Below are 17,624 nucleotides of genomic sequence, written 5' to 3'. Positions count from 1 at the left end.
ATGAATGCACCACTGAGTCTGCTTTACACATGCAATTCACCCATTGCTCTGGCTCACCCTGGGTCTGTTAAATATGCAACTACTACTTGTGTAGAGGCAAAGACTGCAGCATATGGCCCTTGTCTCTTCCTGCAGGGATGTTATGTGAACCACTGAGTCAGTAGGGCTTGAACAAGATGACCTCTTACAGAAATGCTCTCTTGTCTTCAAGCAAAAGTTTGTTTCCAGCAGTTCTGCCTTTCAGAAGAGGAGCAGATTTGTTAGTGCTCCTCCTGTTGAACTATTGCCATCTTTGGCAAGTGGGGCTGTAGCTGTTCAGTGTTGTAGGCTGTTTGGTATTTCAGTACTAAAATCAAGGACTTCAAATTGAACCCCGTGCAACTTCAAGTAACTCATCTGATAGAAATGAGACTTCGGAGACTGCTGCAAATAAAAACCCTTTTAGGAAGGGGATGCAAATTCCCAGTAACTTCCTGTAATGTTGAGTGTAGCTGCCATCTGCTGGTAGTCTGAGCCTTCCCTGGCACAGCTTGAGGCCGTTTCCTCTTGTCCTGTCCCTTGTTCCTTGGGAGCAGAGACTGACCCCACCTCACTCCATTCTCCTGTCAGGCACTTGTAGGGAGCCATCAATGTCTGTCTTGTAGTGAAGGGTCCAGAACTGAACACAGGATCCAATGTGCGGCCTCACCAGGGCTGAGTACAGGGGGACAGTCACTTTCCAACCACTCCTCCCACGTCCAGCTGATGTGTTTCCCTGATGCAAGACAGGGCATTCCCAGCCCATACTTCCATACAGCAGGTCTCTGGAAAAAACAAAGTGTATCACACTATCCTGGTTTACTCCTTGCTCCTAAAAGGCAGCCAAGGTACTTCTGGAAGTACCCAGTGAAGCTGAAGTTCTGCGCCAGGGTGACAGTTTTTGGCTTCAGTATGGCATAGTTTTCATCTGCATGCCAGTGAGTTCCTGGTTTTCATCCCTGCATCTTATCCAGTCATAAATAACCTCTAATGATTCACATATAGCCTGACAGATGAACTGGAATATAGTAAAAGGCAAGCGAAGGGATCTCTAATTGCAATTCATAACCAGGTTGTGCAAGTGTTACGCTTAAATAGCTTGAAGCCATGATCAAGATAGAGATGATATTCTGTTTTTCCAGCACAATAGTTGCCAGGTTATACATCAGTCATGGAAAGGCAAGAGTTTCATTCCTAATCCATTGCTTAAACCCTCATTTCTAATAGCTATTAGCAAATGAGATTAACTCCAGCCTCAGCTCTAGGGCGATTAGCCATAAACTGAAATGTAACAGCCTAAGCACCAACCCCTTTTGCTTCCACTTAGGTTTTAGCTCTATTTTAATTGCTCCTGCCTTTTTGGTTTACTGTTGTGCCATGTCTGCTTGGCCTGCCTTTGCACTCTGGTATGGCTGGAAGCTCTCTCAACAAGGCTTTCATATGTCTGTTGCCATGAATGGCTGCTCAGCAGCAATGGGAAGCAGTCAGTCAGGACAAAGGCCCTCAGGATAGCTGCTGGGGGGCAAAAGCAGAAGCACATCTCCAGCAGGATGGTATCTGGGGCCAAAGTTTGGTGCAAAGCTCCCCCTGAGTAGGGCAGCAGATGATGCATTGGTGCAGCCCCACAGAGATCCCATATGGCCACTGTGGCACACTGCCAAGGGAATGATAAGCTTGTTGGCTACCACCTTCATTTTAATTGCTGCCCAGTGCATGCCAAACTGTGCAATTAGGGTTTGTTTCCATTCTCTCTGCAGCTGTCAAGGTTTGCACTTAAGAATGGTTCATCATGGTTTAATTTTAAAGACAACAAAGTCACATCTTCTTGGTTTATAAAGGAGCTTTGCTGTTTCCCAGAAACCAAATCTCCTTTGCTGTAAGCTGCAGGATGAATCCACAAATCGCCCATGGGCCCAGGTAAACCCTGTAGTGAGAAGTAAATGCTATCTTAAATACAGGAAGATCCACAGTCAGCAAAGAACTTATCCAAGCCTGTGGCTTCAGACTTGGGCTTTGTGTCTCAGCATCATTGTCCTCTCATCCATGGCTAGGCCTGGCTCCAGCCTTTGTCCTGTAAATTGCCCCAGCACAACCGTTGCAGGATTACGCAAGTAGAGTGGATGTGAGGTTTTAACCTTTGAGTTTTCTACCTCAAATGGAATGCTGGTGTGGTTCATCCCAGTGTCCCACAGACACAGGTACTGGCCCAGCCAAGGTAACAAAAACCAGTGGCTGGGGCAAAAAAGGGGAAAGTTTAATGGGAGAGTGAAACATACAACAGGATTTTGTACAGATACGTAGAATTGGCAAAAATGCATCAGAGTCTAAATTTGCCTCCCATTAGTTGTAATGTAATGTCTCAGAGTGGTGCTGGAGACATCCTGGGACGTGTCCCTGAGGATGGGTGTTCTGAGCTTGCTCACCCTGTCCAGAAGGTTTTGCAGTGTCTGGTTCTGCATCCTGAATCCACAGACATTGTCCAAACCATGCCATGCCCTCTCTGACTGAAGCAGGCACCTCAAGCTCTTTAATCAGCAGCTCCCCGTCCTCCCATTACTGTCCCATTAGTGCCTTTGCTTGGGAAGGAGTTAGACAGCCCTCCTCTACAGCCCGTACTACAGAGAAAGACTTCATCAGCAATGGCAGCAAAGGGTGAGCAGAGGTTTTGTAGGGTGGCAAATGGCCTTGCTTTCCCTGAAAATTAAAGCCTCTTTGCAAAGTGCCAGGAACAGAAACTTTTAAGACCAATGCACAGTGACATGCATAAAAGTACTGCAGCGCTGATCCAGGCCTTGGATCATTTAAGAGAAATAGCACTTCGGTTTAAGAAGACTGAAGCTTCCTATAAAAGCCAAAGGAAATAAGAAGAAGAAACAGAGGTTTTGGCAATTGTGCCAGTACAAGTAAGTTACTGGGCCTCTACTTCCGCCTGGGAAAGACAGGGATGTGGGGGCACACAACCCTACCCTGACCACTACCCACCGGCACCCCTCAGCTCCTCAGGCGGCGGCCATTACCCGCGGTGCACATCGGGTACTGCGACCCTTCAGGGGGCGGGGCCAGCCGCCATTTTGTGAGGGGAACCGCTGCCCGTTAACGGCACTGCGGGGCGGGTGCCGGGGCGTGGGCTCCGGCCGCTCTTCATTCCTCTTTGCGCTCTCTCCTCCTTTCACCCCGTTCTCCGCCTTTCCCTCCCCCTTCCTCCCCTCTCAGGCTCGCCGCCCTCCCTCTGCTTTTGTTATCCCTCCCCTCCTCCGATCCCCGCCCCGCCGGCACTGCGGAGCCGTGACCCGTGAGCAGCCAGCCGCGGCCCTTTCCCCGCTGCTCCAGCCTCTCGCCGCAGAGTCGCATGTCATCTATCCAGAACCTCCAATCCTTCGGTAAGAGCCGTCGGCACCGCAGAGGGACCCACAGGCATCCCCTCGGCTGTCTCCGGTCACCCCGTCCTCGGTGCTGGTCCCTAGGGCCCCGGCCTCCGAGGTGACACAAGCGGGTGCAGCCCTGGAGCTGTGTGGACAGAGGGAGCCTGAGGTTCATATGCTCTGCTGAGAAGGGAATGATTTCCTTAGTTCCAATTGCTTGTTGATTTACTGCCTCATCCATAACAATGCCCCAAAACCTGACCCATGCCTTGCCAAGGCTATAGTTTCTGTAGGTTGAGCTGTACAGAAGGTAGGTCATTTCTGCTGTATTAGCAGGGAAGTTTACCACGCTGCACCATGGTTCTTATCTATGGGCGACAGAAGCGAGCAGGTTAACATCAGCAACAACAGCAGGTTGTCAGGGTTTTGGCCTCAAGTTTTGATTCTGATCTTCTGCACATGTAATCCATATGAGAAAGTTGTTAATCTCGATTTAGGAGCTGACCCTGTGCTTGGGAAGGTGCTGCCCGTAGGATATGTTTGAAGTGATCCAGTGTTAACACCTGCGGTGCTGGCTTATCTTCAGCCTAGAATCCTGAGCTCTGTCAAGTGATATTCATGCCTGAATCCCCTCCTTTTTTTCTTATTCTTTTTCCCACTGGAATTTTCTGTTAGTGTTTTCCCCACAAACTATGGTTCACAGTGTGTTTTGTCCATAATAGGAATTAAGCCAGTCAAGCTTCCCAGTGCTGTACTTGTTCCATGTGGTGCTTGCATCCTCATCCTGCTTTCAGTGTGTTTAATGCTCTCATCATTCTTGTTTCTCCATAGGTCAGTGCAGCTGAAGTACTCTTGCTGTTTCTGCTGAAGTCTTACTCTTTTGGGGTGTTTGCTTTGAGTGTGTGGCAAAACTATTGTTGTGTTTAGGTTTGAGCTTCAGGTGGAAGTCTGGGACATTGTAGCATAGGTGGCTGTTGAACTGACACTTCCTGAACATCAGACTTTTCAATATGATTCTGATTAGTATCAAAAAATCACTTGTGATTTATCTTAAAAAATAATACTTAAAGCACTTCATGCTTCAGGATTTATTTGAAGCTGCTGATTAGGAAGGTTGTTGGGCCATGAAATTTCTTTACAGTGTGTTAAAGATGTTTTCATGGAGAATAAGAAACATAACCCAGAAAGCCTTCTTCCTAAATGCCTTCCTGTTTCACCTGTGCTAGATAAAGTTAAGCTTGGAAGAATCTGACAACCAACTCAGTCAATCTGCATTCATTTTGCTACAGTTCTTGTCTAAAATGACTGACTGGCAGAGGGGTGCTGGGTTACATACAGCCGCTGGCCCTTCTTAGTGTTTGTGGCTATGTTTTGTTTATATCAGTAGCCAAGAATTACATCCATGCCTTAAAATACTGGTGGTGTGGTTGTCACAGTATAACACTTCTGCTCTGTAAAGGAGACTGTGTACAAGAGCTTTTTTATTGTCTACTTATCAGTTGATCTGATGAAAGACAGGATTGCCCTTAAAATGCATGTGGCCATCTAAAACTTAGGGTACATGGGATGTTCTCTCAGAACCATGTTTTTGGTTTTAGAAGCTTGAGGATTTTCACTTTGCAAGGAATAGTGAAGTAGATAGGAACCATTTTCAGTGACAGTTTCAATCTGGAAGGGCACTGAAGACAACGGATGCATGGAAACTGAGAGCACTGTGTTGAGACAGTAGTGAGACAGTAGCCTAGTGAGACTTAATACAGCTGGAGAAAACAGTGCTCTGATTTGTAAGCATATATTTAAACATTATGTTTTCCTAACTCCCGCAGACCCCTTTGCTGATGCAACAAAGGGTGACGACTTACTCCCGGCGGGGACTGAGGATTACATTCATATAAGGATCCAGCAACGCAACGGAAGAAAGACACTGACAACTGTTCAGGGGATTGCAGATGATTATGACAAGAAGAAACTTGTGAAAGCTTTCAAAAAGGTGAAGTTATTACCTTAATTATTTACCTCAGTTTATTACCAGTTTGATTTGGTAATAAATATATTATGTAAAGGAGTATGATAGATTTTAATATGATATAACAGAATATTTGTTTTATTTCATTCTTGCCAGTGCACATCACTTTGATATTCAGACTGACCCCTTTCCCTGTCTTTCTCATAACTCAGTGTCTAGTGACACTGATTTTTGCTATAAAGTTTAGTGTTTTTTTTCTGATAAAGTATAAAATGCATTCTGAATGTTTCATTAAATTCATAGATACCTGCCTGCTTTGATGTAAAGAATAAAATCAGGTTATAGTAGAACTGTTTTTGCATTCCTGCTTCTGTCATAAGCTGTATTGCTGTCGAAAATGGAGACTTTGAGCTTCTCCAGGATAAAAATACTTATTTTAAAATGGTGTGGAGCTGAAAGGCTGTATCTTACAACTTCGTTTGCTTTTATTGTGATGGGCATTGGCCAGTTCCTTCTGCACAGTAGCTAATGCTGTCTTTGCCTGAATTTACCATCAGCAGTTTAGTTCGTCTCTGTATGCATCAGCAGATATACCAACCCCAGCGTAAAACAGATCGAGCCTTTGCCTTGCTTGGCATCAGGATGTAGTATGCAGCGTCTGTGACAAAATTCTGCTGAAAAGACTTGCTAAGTGAAATCGTAATGTACATCAGATGTGTGACAATGTGAATGTTTCTCTCTAGAAATTTGCTTGTAATGGTACTGTGATTGAACATCCTGAATACGGTGAAGTTATCCAGCTTCAAGGTGACCAGAGGAAGAACATTTGCCAATTCCTCTTGGAGGTGAGGGACTGCAGATACATATCTAAACTTCTCTGGAAGAAATACAGTGACAGGTGGCACTGATGTTAGTTAACCAGCTAAAGATGTCACTATAGTTCCTTTGTATTTTCAGCCAAAAAGTAAAATGACACTTGCAGAATGAGAGTAAATCTGTGGTAAGAATAAAAGCACTGTAGAAGGATTTTACTTGTTCTTTGGCAGTGCAACTTGAGGTCTCCATTTGTAAAATCAAGTGTTTGATGCAAACTGTAATTCTAGACTGCAGACACTGTAGAGGAAAGAGGCTTACTGATGGCAATCATGATACAGAGGTGTTAAGACTGTCAAAGAGGAAGTGCTAAAACTACAGAATAAGTCAGATATCTGATAAGATTTTCTTCTTTATGTAGTCAGTTCTTCTGCTTGGCCCAGAAGCATTCTAGAAACTAGGAAACTGCTTTATTCACTGTATACTGTGTTGCAGTATTTTTAATCAAAGTATAAGATTATGGTAACTTGATATCACTGTAATATCCCAAGCCTATCAGCTTTACTGAAATGTGTCACTTTTCTCCTTTAGATTGGCATTGTCAAGGAAGAACAACTGAAAGTTCACGGTTTCTAAATACCTGTACTCTCATGAAGAACCCTGCTTATTTGGTCTTACCTAGCCTGGCTTTTCTCTGAAAATGAATCTTTGCAGTGAATGGACTTCCCTGTTACCTGGACGTTTAAAATTTGATTCAGATTTGCATGACTGCGTGAAACATGTGGTGTGTAGACTAGAAACACATAAGAAAACTTCAGTAAGGTGGTTATGAAGACCCATGAGAACTTTAACACATTTCCAGTGGAAATGTTTTAGTGGTGATTGTTCAGTTTAGTATTCTCTACCTGACTTAAAATGTGTGGGTTGTATTAAAATAGTGTGTCTTGATGCTTAAAAATAAAAGTTTATTCATATATTTTCTGGGGTACCTGAAATGCATTAGGTTAAGTTTTAAGCTAGCACAGCAGCCTTACTAAAGAATGGCTGAACTGTTTTGTGTGTAGCTCAGGACTGATTGAATAAATGGGAAAATCTACCTGAGATTAGCTTGATGTGATCTTACCCTGTAGCTGTAAGACTAGAGCTTTAAAGTCTTTAGTGTAGGTATATCTTAGTAGCAGCATGATATGACATAAACTGTTTGCTGAGTAAGTAACTGGATCTTCTCTACATTTTACTGCAGTGACTATGATGTATTAGTATTAAGCATAGTAAGATTAAAATAAGCTGAACTCCTTAAGGCTGCTGTTACTGGGAACATGCTAAAGGTTTAGGTCTTACATAGCACTCCCAGAAAACCCCATGTCCTTCTTTCAAATGTTTTATCTCCTATGTCACTGAGTGAAGGAAAGGCATTGAGCTGGCTTCTACCATGACTGTGCATTTAATATTTGCAAGCAGAGTGCTTTAATTAGCTGCAGAAGGAAGGAAGGTAATGGGCTCCACAATAAGCTTTGTTTTTACTGGTATCAAGTTTGCTGTGATCAATGGTTAATATGGAGGGTTTTATTATGGGGTCTGGGTGTTACTATAGAAGGCTGGGTTAGTTTACTTTTCTCACAGGCAATGCATTCAGTGTTATCTGAAGTTATGACAGGTTTGCTCCACCACAATTTTCATGTAGCTCCAGTTAGCTGTGAACATTTGGTATTCTGCTTTTAAGACATGTCTCTTTACAGAATGAAATGCCTTCATTTGGTGAAACATGCAGATCTTGCCTTACTTGTCAGATAGACTTGGAAATTTTCTCTGAGACAATTCAAAACACCCTGAGCTAGGAAACCATAACAATAGTGGGAAATGTTAAAAAACCTTCTTGTAATATCATTGATTCTCTAGAAAGGAAGAAAGAGATATTGCTAAGATCAGTTCATAACTTAGAAAAAAAGAATAGATGACTACCTAAGTAAACATCAAGACTAGGCTAAACTACAGTATCACCTGTGCCTATACTTAGTTTCCTGTTCATGATTGCCTTTTTAAATAGAAATGCTTAATTTTAACTCATATGAACCTTTTGCATCTGTTGTTAGATTTCTGAATTCAGAAATGAACCTTTATGGCACTAGAAACAATTTGGGGAGCATTTTAGAGCACTCATGACAATTTCTTTCTCTGTCTGGCCTAGACAATTCCACCTGTAAGAATCCAGTGTCTCAATCTCCACAAAATTCTGCCTGGTGTTACAGATCTTAACTCTTCCAGAGAAAGGATGTTTTAGAAGATTATACCTTAACAGTGTACCATATGCTCAAGAGGAGGAGGGAATGCCTACAAGAAAACATGGAATACACACAGAACAAAAATCCCAGGCATAAGTGTTACGCAAGTCTTGCACCTTAGTGGAATAAAGTCATTACAAATTTACCTAGTCCTGATTTATGAATGTTAAAGGAATTAATTATTTGGGGTTACATAGCACTTGGTGATTTTCATTTTATCAAATGCCAGAAAAATGGACATTCTCATTTAAAGCTTGTCCTCAAGGCCACGAGGAAAACCAAGCAGTATGTTCTCCTATTTTCACTGGTATTATGTTAGTACTTCTAGTGGGTTTTAAACTGGAAATTAACAAATGATTAGCAAGTGTCATGTGTTACTGAGTCAGTCTTCATTTCAGATTGCATTCCATTAACTTTTGCTACCTAAGCATGAGTCATTTCTCCATAGTCATTCTGCTTGGAATACGTAAGAAAAACATTTTTCTTCCTCCTCATTTAAGTGCTTTGTGATAGGAGGAGCCTGGCAGGTGAAAGCTGGCTTGAGTTTTATGCTCTAGTGTTTTGACCTCTAAGACAAAATTATAAGGAGAGGGAATAAGTAATATGTTAGAAATTTAAATAGATGAGATTTGCAGCAAACAATCTTTTAGAAGGAAAGCAGATTTTTTGTTGTATTTTACACTAGAACACAGTGTCTCTATAAGATTGTAACTAGCCTTGTGTTGTGGTTTAAGCCCAGCTGACAACCCAGAACCACACAGCTGCTCACTCAGTCCCTCCCCTTCCTCCCTCCACTCCCAGAAGTATGGGAACGAGAACTGAAAGAATGTAACTCCTAGAGGTTGAGATAAGAACAGTCCAGTAACTAAGGTATAACACAAACCACTGCTGCTACCACCAATAATAATAATGATAAGAGAAATAACAAGGGAAGAGAATAGAACCGCTCACCACCTGCCAGCCGATACGCAGCCCGACCCAAGCAGTGATCTAGCCCTTCTGGGTAACTGCCCCAGTTTCTATACTGGGCATGACGTGCTGTGGTATGGAATACCTCTTTGGTTAGTTTGGGTCAGGTGTCTGTCTCTACTTCCTTCTGGTTTCCCCTTCTCCCTGGCAGAGCATGAGACTCACAAAGTCCTTAGAGTAAACTTTACTGTGCAACAACTAAGAACATTGGTGTTATCAGCGCTGTTCCCAGGCTGAAAGGCAAAACCACAGCACTGCACCAGCTACTGAGGAGAAAAATGACTGCTACAGCTGAACCCAGGACACCTTGTTATAAGCCCAAGCCTCTCTGCATGTTCTAGAGGAAAAAGTTCAATAATTTCATGGATTATCTTATCTGAAACCTCTTTGTCAAAGCTCAGCCTATTTGGAATATTTATATATATATATATATATTTTACAAGAAAGCTGAAAAACATGGAAGGCATTGGGAAATAAATGCTTCTGTTGCTTCCACGAAAACCTGTTTCCACAGTGAAGGCAGGTTTCAATCTTTCTACCTGTTCAAAAATAGATTAAAAAATGGTAAAGGATGTGGCCCATAATTGTCAAGGTAGTAAAAGGGAGCTAACAATGGAAAACACTTTTAATATTTTTAAACCCACTAGAAGGACTCAAGACTGGGGAAGCTGAGACTGCAAAGAATAGTGGCTTCTTTTTGTGGGAATATTGTGAATTCTGTGTTCTACAGATCTCCAAATCAAGGTTGCCTTCTCAGTGGTACCTAGGCTTAACCACAGTCTGCAGTGGGCTGTAGGAACTGTTTTAAATTCACAGCCTTGCTGTGTGTAGCTATATTAGGCTGTTGTAGCTGCCTTTTCTAGCTGATACACTTTGCGTAAGGGATTGCATAAATTCATGGAATTGTCTGTTCAGAGCCTACATCTACTTAATGCAGCTGCAAACAGTGAAACCATTGCTTGTCAAATGCTGATAACAGTCCTTATTTGTAAAAGATTCAGTAATTTGGATCTGTGAGCTGCCTACTTCTTGTGTGAATTATCAGGCCCTTGATCTCTACCTGTGGTCTGCTAAATGTGGTCATGTGTTTGAGATGAGCATGAAGAGCACAACTGTGGGCAGATGAGCAATAATTTTATCTGCAAAGAATAGTGCCTGGATTGTGTGTGTGTGCTACTCATTGGTTCACTGGCTTTGCTAAATCTACTTCCTGCACCACAGTCTTGCAGAGCCTTAATGAATAGTGTTTTATTCTGGAGAACTTTGGGGAGGGAGGAGGGAACCTCATAAATAAAACAGCTTAGGAAATGAGTTTGTATCTTAATTCTGTTTTCATTAACTTAGATTCTGAACTGCAAGACCTCTATAACATTGTTATTTATCTTTAAAAATCCTAATTAAACTTCCTTGAGAGTTTGGCATTTATGGTTCTAAATGTATCTAAAGCCATTATAAAAATTGTGAAACATTGCTAAGGCTTAAGTTTTAAATATTTGAACAAAGCAATAATTAAGCAGAGCTCTTCATTTTGTGGTGTACTTATGATGGGGATGTGGTTGCCCTGAAGATGCACCCATATTTACAGACCAGGTAAGTGGATACCCTGCTGTAGTGTGATACCCTGTTTGTAGTTTTTGTGAGATCTTATCTAATGTGCTGCACTGTTACAGGATGTACTCTGCAGTACAGGACAGAGGTACTTTGAGTTCAGTCAGCAATTGGTTTTTTTGTCTTCCTGGAAGGCTCTGCTGCACAGGGTCCATGTGTTACACCCTTGTTTAACTAAGCTCCTCTTACTGTGTGAAAGTATGTATGAGTATTTAGCTAGTTATAGAATGGAGCCTTTTTATCACTTATTTTGGGACACATAGGGGTTATTGTTGCTTTTGGTGTGTGAAGTGTTGATTATTGTGTTCTGTAAATTAGTGTGTCACTGCCAATAAGGAAGTGGAATTGGTCTTAGAGGTTCAGATGTATTAAGTACTAAGAATATGCCTTCTTCCTAAGACTCTCCATGCATCCATACTCGGTTTAGTTAGGAACATGTCCATGCACAGCAACATGAAGGTTAATTCTCCAGTTGTCAGATAAAGTTTTTGAGGTGAATAAGACAAAAATGACATAGTTGTTTGATATTTGCTGTACAGATGCTTCATGCCTGTTCTTTCCAGTTTACATTAAGAAGAAAACCTTAGAAGAAGATTTGTACTTGGCATGCCTTTTTAATGTTTGGTACATGTCTGTGATTGAACTGTCGATGAACAAGTCTTAACCTGTATTGGAGTATTGTTAGAGAGCTGAGACAAGAAAGTCTTTGGAAATAAAAAGTGCCAGTGTTATTTTATGTATGGTTTTCTAAACAAATTTAATGTTATGTTATTATTGAGGAGATTTAAGATAGAAGTAGTGTGATTTAATAGTGATGTATATGATCCTCTTGTAATTGGCTTTGATGTTATATATTCTCTTTTAAATTTCTACCACAGCGTGTACTAACCAGCATAAAGAAGGATTGTGACTTGTACTGGGATGTCATAGCTCTAAATCAGAATGATTTAAGTCTAAAATTTTGCATAGAAGAGGATCATCCAATTTCTTGAATAAGCAAAATACAGAGGTTCAGGATGAAGCTAACAACATGCTCAAGTTTGGTCTCAGCTATTTTAGAACATTTTGCATCTGTGAAACGTGACAGGACATTTCTGAAATTAATTTGGGGTCTGATTAAAAGTCCTTGTGTGTATAATAAATGCTGTTTTCCTTTTTAAGCCATCTTTGCTAAGATTATGCAGCAAAAAAAAGCCCCATGATCCAGGCTCACGCTATGAGTAGCTGAATTCTGCAGACATTGCAAGTAGAACATCAGTGCTTCTTAGGGACAGGATGTAACTGTCAACTGTGTTTGTGGCCCCTCACACAGACAGACAAATAGTGATGTCCCCATGGTACAGAGAGGCAAGCCTTGGGTATCACAGGCAGACATCTAACCCCATGGAGGAGGTGGTGCTGCACCTATTGCAGTAGCTGTCCCATGGATGAACCAGAAGGATTGTCTCTTGGGTACACCCAGCAAATGTCCTAAATGCACTGGTAGTAAGAGAATATTCCTGAGGGAAGACAGGTTAAAGATGGTCTATTCCCAGGAGTGCTGCTGAAGGGCAGTCCCTGTCCTAGAGGAAACAGCCTTCAGCTACTCTTCAGAGAAAGTGAGATACTCATGTAGTGGGGGTGACTCCTGGTGAGGGATTCATAACCAGATTGTGATGTATCAACCCTGCAAAACAGGCGGGGTGCTTTTCCCCTGATCTTAGTTGCATTTGTTCCTTCAGCCACTGGCTTATTTAAGGTTTTGTGTGCATTGTGCCATTGAAGTGTTACAAACAGTTACTGGGAGATGGCAACAAAAGATTGTTAAAAGTACAAATTCTGATGTAAGAGTTTTAGTTCACGTTTTTGGGGGGGTGGGGAGGGATAGGGGACACCTGCTCTTTTCTTCCCCAAATCAATCAAATAATTGGTCTCGTCAAACAAACCAGTTTTATCAATTTAAGTACGTCTTAAACTGCTGATGTAAACGGCCAGCCTGCTATTTCCAGCCTCTGTCCCTAGATGTCACTAGAAGGCAGCACATGCTGGAAACAGTGACACTAAAGCCAGGAAAAGACTGTAACGCTTTGATAGGGGAATGCAGAGAGGAATATCTGGTAAAATTCCCGTGTAACTGCAGGTATAACCATGTCCCCACAGTTTCCTGTGCCTAAAAGGGAGAGGACCTGAAATCTGTCCCTGGATGTACCCTTCCCTACCGCAGCTGCACATCATCAAGGTCTTGTAACCTCAGTGCATGCTTACAGCAGAGCCTGGTGCAAGAGGTGAGAGCAGAGTCCTGGTGCACTACTTCAGAGAGAAGAAAGAAATCTACTGAGTGAGGCAAGAGAGGACAGCTAGGACTTCATAATGGGTGGAAGTCAGCTCATGGCAAAGGGCCACAGAAAGAGGCAGACCTGCCTTGTGCCTCTCCACAGCTCCCACCAGCTCATGCTGCCCCTCCTCTGAGAGCAAGCTGGTTCTGGGAAGGGAATCGGCAGGAAATGGATTGCTTTGGGGGGTTAAGGAATCACTTTTGTCCACTTAGTTCTCTGCAGGCTCAGAGAAAGGATGGTGTTGGGTCTGCTGGAGCAAGGTGGAGGAGAGGAGCTCAGTCCCCATGTCTGTAGAGGCAATGGGATTTGCTGCACACCTAATGCAGCTGCCTGCAGGGAAGAGTTGTAAGGAACCAGTATTGAAAAAGCCATCCAGAAACACTGCATAAGTCAGAGGAAACACCTTTAGGGATCAGCAATTTGGACAAATAATGATACTCTCCTTGGGCTGGGCCCAAAAAGGAATCTGAGTGGATCTGGGTACAGACAGTGCCCAGGGAACCTGTTTCTCTCCCAGAGCTGGAAGAGTTGGAAGCAGCCAAGATGCATTAGAGATGGGTTCCTCAAACAGCCACAACACTTTGGATTTCAGTGGGTATTTTGTTCATGAAAGGAGGCTGAAACCAGTTTTTAACATCTATGGGACCAAAACTGTAATTGGCTTTTGCTGCAACTGTTAATAGAAGAGGAAAATTCTCTGATTGGGTGCATCAGTGTTGGAAAGTACTCCTAGGACTTTTGCTAAGAAAGGATAAAAGGTGTCACCACATGATCTTTCAGGAAGCTAGTTCTTCCCTGAGCTGAAACTGTACAAAGTGTAATTTCTAATTCAGCACTTGATTCAAATGCTGTTGTGAGTCAGCAGCAGTTTTTGTCTTGACTTAGTGGGATTCGGGTGAATAAAAGGAGCTTTGTAAAACCTTCTTTTTTATTTCTTTCTCCCCAAAAGGGAGAAGTTCAGGTTAGATCTAAGGCAGAAGTTCTTCCCTGTGAGGGTGCTGAGGTGCTGGCACAGGGTGCCCAGAGATCTGCTAATGGCCTGGTGCCACTGAGATAAAACTAAGAGTTGTTTTTACTGAGGATAAGCACACTAGTTACAATAGGAAAAGTCACTCCACAGAGCAGGAGCCAACACCATCCAACATCATGAAATAGTGCCTGAAGAGCCTGAAAGTAGGCATTAGATGTGGGTTTAGGAACAGCATCTCAGAACCACTGGGCTGGGTTTGATGGCATTGGCCTTAAGTGGTCGCTGACTGCCTCTAACTATGAATTACAAGTGGCAAAGTGAGCACAGGCAAAACCCTGCATGAGGAGCCAGCCCCATGCCACTGACCTCACCGGTGGCTATGCACATCCAGGGCTGGATGCAGCCCATATGGCGCCAGCTGCTGTTAGGACACTGCTTGGAAACTGCCAATATTACTTAAGGACAGGCTCCAGCGAGTCTCTGAGTGCCTATTGATTCCTGTGGGACTGAGGGCACCTAAATATACTTTTCTATGTAACCCAAAGCTCTCCTAATCCTCTCCTTGCCTTCCCTTTCAGGAAATAAAATGAGTGGAACTGGTTTGTTTGTGTGGGAAGTGTAAATGTTTCCTAGCAAGGAAGGATGTGCAAGCATATCACTTAATTCTGGAATTCATTGATTACAAGATACAGAATGCCAAGCAAAATAGTTTGTAGGTCAGACAGATTAGAGTTTAATCCCTATCAATTTCATTTCTGGTCTAAATTAAAGCTGTAAATATAACTTGAGCATTGCAAGCAAAGAGTTCTTATAAGTCTTAGGGACCAAGCCCATCAGTCTAGATAAGGAAAACATGTGGAATTACGTTTATATAGGTTAGCTTGGGTCAGTTTAGTGGAAGTACATTTTACATGGGTGGGCTCAATTTCAGCTAATTTAGCAACCCCAACATTTTGTTTAAGATGAAGTCCACCCCCACCAAGGAAATGAAATGATGTCAGAAATTATCCTGCAAAGCATGAGATGTCAGTGGAATAAATGGTTTGATATCTATTTCTGCTCTTGCTTAGTTGTGAGCCGCTTTTCTCAGAGGTGAGTAATTGAGGAAGAGCTATTGGTTGTTTAGCAATAATGTTTAATGAACCTGTTTGTAGGAGGATTAATAGCTCTCTGCACATTAACCTCTTGGTGAAGAGAGAACATAACTTAGGGCATGGGCCTGCAGCTCTCAGGCTGAAGTCACTCCTGCCATAGCCTGGCTTTCAGAGGAACATCACCTGCGTCTGGCAGGCAAATGGCCAACCCAGGTGCCTTCTACATGGTTTCTCTCTCTGAGCAATGAGGCATCACTCTACTTTTAGATCATTTTACCAGTTGAGTCACTGCATACCTGGGATTTTTAGCTTCATTGTTGAAAACAGTACAGTGAGGATGGTAAAACACTGGCACAGGTTGCCCAGAGAGGTGGTGGCTGCTCCATCCCTAGAGATATTCAAGGCCAGCTTGGATGTAATTCTGGACAACCTGATCTGGTTGAAGATGTCTCTGCTTATTGCAGGGAGTTGGACTGGATGAGCTTTGAGGGTCCCTTCCAACCCAAACTGTTCTGTGATTGCAGGTGCCTTCCCACCACTGCTGTGCCACAAGGAGAATTATGTCAGGTATTGGTCTGTGTAAAAGTTTACATCCCCACTTAGGTCTAGATTTATAGGCCAAGGGGGAGATGGCAGAAAGGAGGGACACAGATGGAGTATTCCCTGATGTTAACACTGCTGGTGCAGTCTGTGGTGCCTGGTACATATGGGAAGAAGTTGATGTAATTTTCAGCACCCCCAACAAAACCTGCCTTTGGAAATGTGTGTGTACAATTGCTTTAGTAAAGCATACGCTCTACAGAGAGCATGGCATGAACAATGGGACCTCCAGGTATTTGCAGCATTTAATAGCTTTTCCTCATGCTTTTGCATGGGCTGAGTGCTGGCAGTTTTCAATGCCCAAGGAATATAAAAAGCCACCTCTGCTGTAGGTTCATTAATACAAAAGAGAGAGATCCAATCTGGTAGGGGCACTGAATGACCTAGTTCTAGGGCTTACACACAAACACCTTTGATCTTTTATCTGCATGATGAGCAGACATATCTAAAAGACTCAAAATGGTTTGGCAAAAAAGAAGTACAACAGTAGAAAAATGGGCATTAAAAACATGGGTTTCAGCCCCAGCAGTAAACCCAACAGTACGTATCTGTTCAAGACATCTGAAAAAGCTGAGCCTGCAATGACTGACAGTCAGCAATCTCAGCTTTTGTCCACTCCACTGAAATCCAGATTCTATTTTAGTGATAGATGTAGGAAAAACCTGTTCTAGATTCCCTTTGTCCTTAAGTGCTCACTTCTATAAATAGTGGTGGTTGTGGTGGTGATGTGTTGCCACACTTCTTCAGCCTAATTCTGGCCTAATACTTGTGCCAGTGTTTAGTGCAGTTTCCTTTCAACGTGGTTTCTTTTCTGCAGCTTTGTGTACTACCAGTCCTAGCTAAGTAAAATTAGACTGCAATTTAGTTATAACATGATCAGCAGTTCTGGTCAATTAGAATGAGATTAAGTGCTGTGCAGATCTGTTATTGTAGGAAGCAATGCTGAAATAAGCACTTGAGTCCCTAGTTAAGGACACTGCTGTGCCTGTGCAGTCCCATCCAGGCAGCTTTAATTCAGTGTATGTGAGATACAGGCACGTGCCTTCCCTGCCATTTGCCAGGATGTGGGATACCTGAACCCATTTCTCCTTTTGCCCAAAGCTGAATGTTCTGTGTCCACTGTCCTTGGGGGCTGCAGCAGATGAAACCTTGTTCTGCCCTTCCAAATCTGGCTGCTGAGAGGAGGTCAGGGTTGCCCCATGGATTGTGTAGCCATTGGACAGCCCAGGCCAGCAAGGGGTGGGTACCACAAGGCCATGGCAATACCCCTCAACCTTCTTCCATGGGATCTTCAGGCATGAGACTGGGATAGCGTAGCAGGTTAGTGATGTATGCTACTACCAGATGGACTCCCCAAAACAGGCACCAGCCTAGAGCTGAGCCTCTTTGCCAGCCCCTCTCCTGGATGCTCCTTAGTGCCACAACAACATCAGATGCTGAATCCAGGAAATTCTAACTAGTGACCCTGAGACTGTGGTGTCTGAGCAAACACAGTTGATGCATTTGCCCCTGCTGTCCCAGGGAACACTGGCAGCTGTAGGACCCATAGTTACATGGTGATGTTGCAGGGCCATGTGGGATTTAGCTGGAAGTTCCTGCAATGGGGCAGGTAACTTAGGATAAGTCA

At 43.0% G+C, this 17,624-nt stretch overlaps 1 protein-coding gene across 2 annotated transcripts; it reads left to right on the top strand.

The window, feature by feature from the left end:
* The first annotated feature begins 3,103 nt into the window (after nt 1-3,103).
* On the top strand, nt 3,104-8,586 carry EIF1B (eukaryotic translation initiation factor 1B). Of its 2 annotated transcripts, XR_004080024.2 has the most exons (5): nt 3,104-3,398; nt 5,207-5,370; nt 6,090-6,191; nt 6,751-6,943; nt 8,348-8,586. XR_004080024.2 is itself a non-coding variant. In XM_005144783.3 (4 exons), the coding sequence occupies exons 1-4, from the start codon at nt 3,368-3,370 to the stop codon at nt 6,793-6,795; spliced, it is 342 nt and encodes a 113-aa protein (XP_005144840.1). In that variant the 5' UTR covers nt 3,104-3,367; the 3' UTR covers nt 6,796-8,586. The 2 variants fall into 2 exon arrangements, 1 of the variants encoding a protein (XP_005144840.1); XM_005144783.3 differs by having other exon boundaries at nt 6,751-8,586.
* The last annotated feature ends 9,038 nt before the right edge of the window (nt 8,587-17,624 follow it).

Source organism: Melopsittacus undulatus, chromosome 1 (genome assembly GCF_012275295.1).
Source record: "Melopsittacus undulatus isolate bMelUnd1 chromosome 1, bMelUnd1.mat.Z, whole genome shotgun sequence".
Taxonomy (NCBI): domain Eukaryota; kingdom Metazoa; phylum Chordata; class Aves; order Psittaciformes; family Psittaculidae; genus Melopsittacus; species Melopsittacus undulatus.
The sequence above is the reverse complement of the archived record's forward strand: the minus strand, read 5'-3'. Positions and strand labels throughout refer to the sequence as shown.

What these genes read in the sequence shown, in the direction of transcription:
- EIF1B (XM_005144783.3), top strand. Translation starts at nt 3,368, where the DNA reads ATGTCATCTATCCAGAACCTCCAATCCTTCG. An exon ending in CCAGAACCTCCAATCCTTCG is followed by an intron (nt 3,399 to 5,206) that starts GTAAGAGCCGTC and finishes TAACTCCCGCAG; the next exon opens with ACCCCTTTGCTGATGCAACA. An exon ending in TTTGCCAATTCCTCTTGGAG is followed by an intron (nt 6,192 to 6,750) that starts GTGAGGGACTGC and finishes TTTCTCCTTTAG; the next exon opens with ATTGGCATTGTCAAGGAAGA.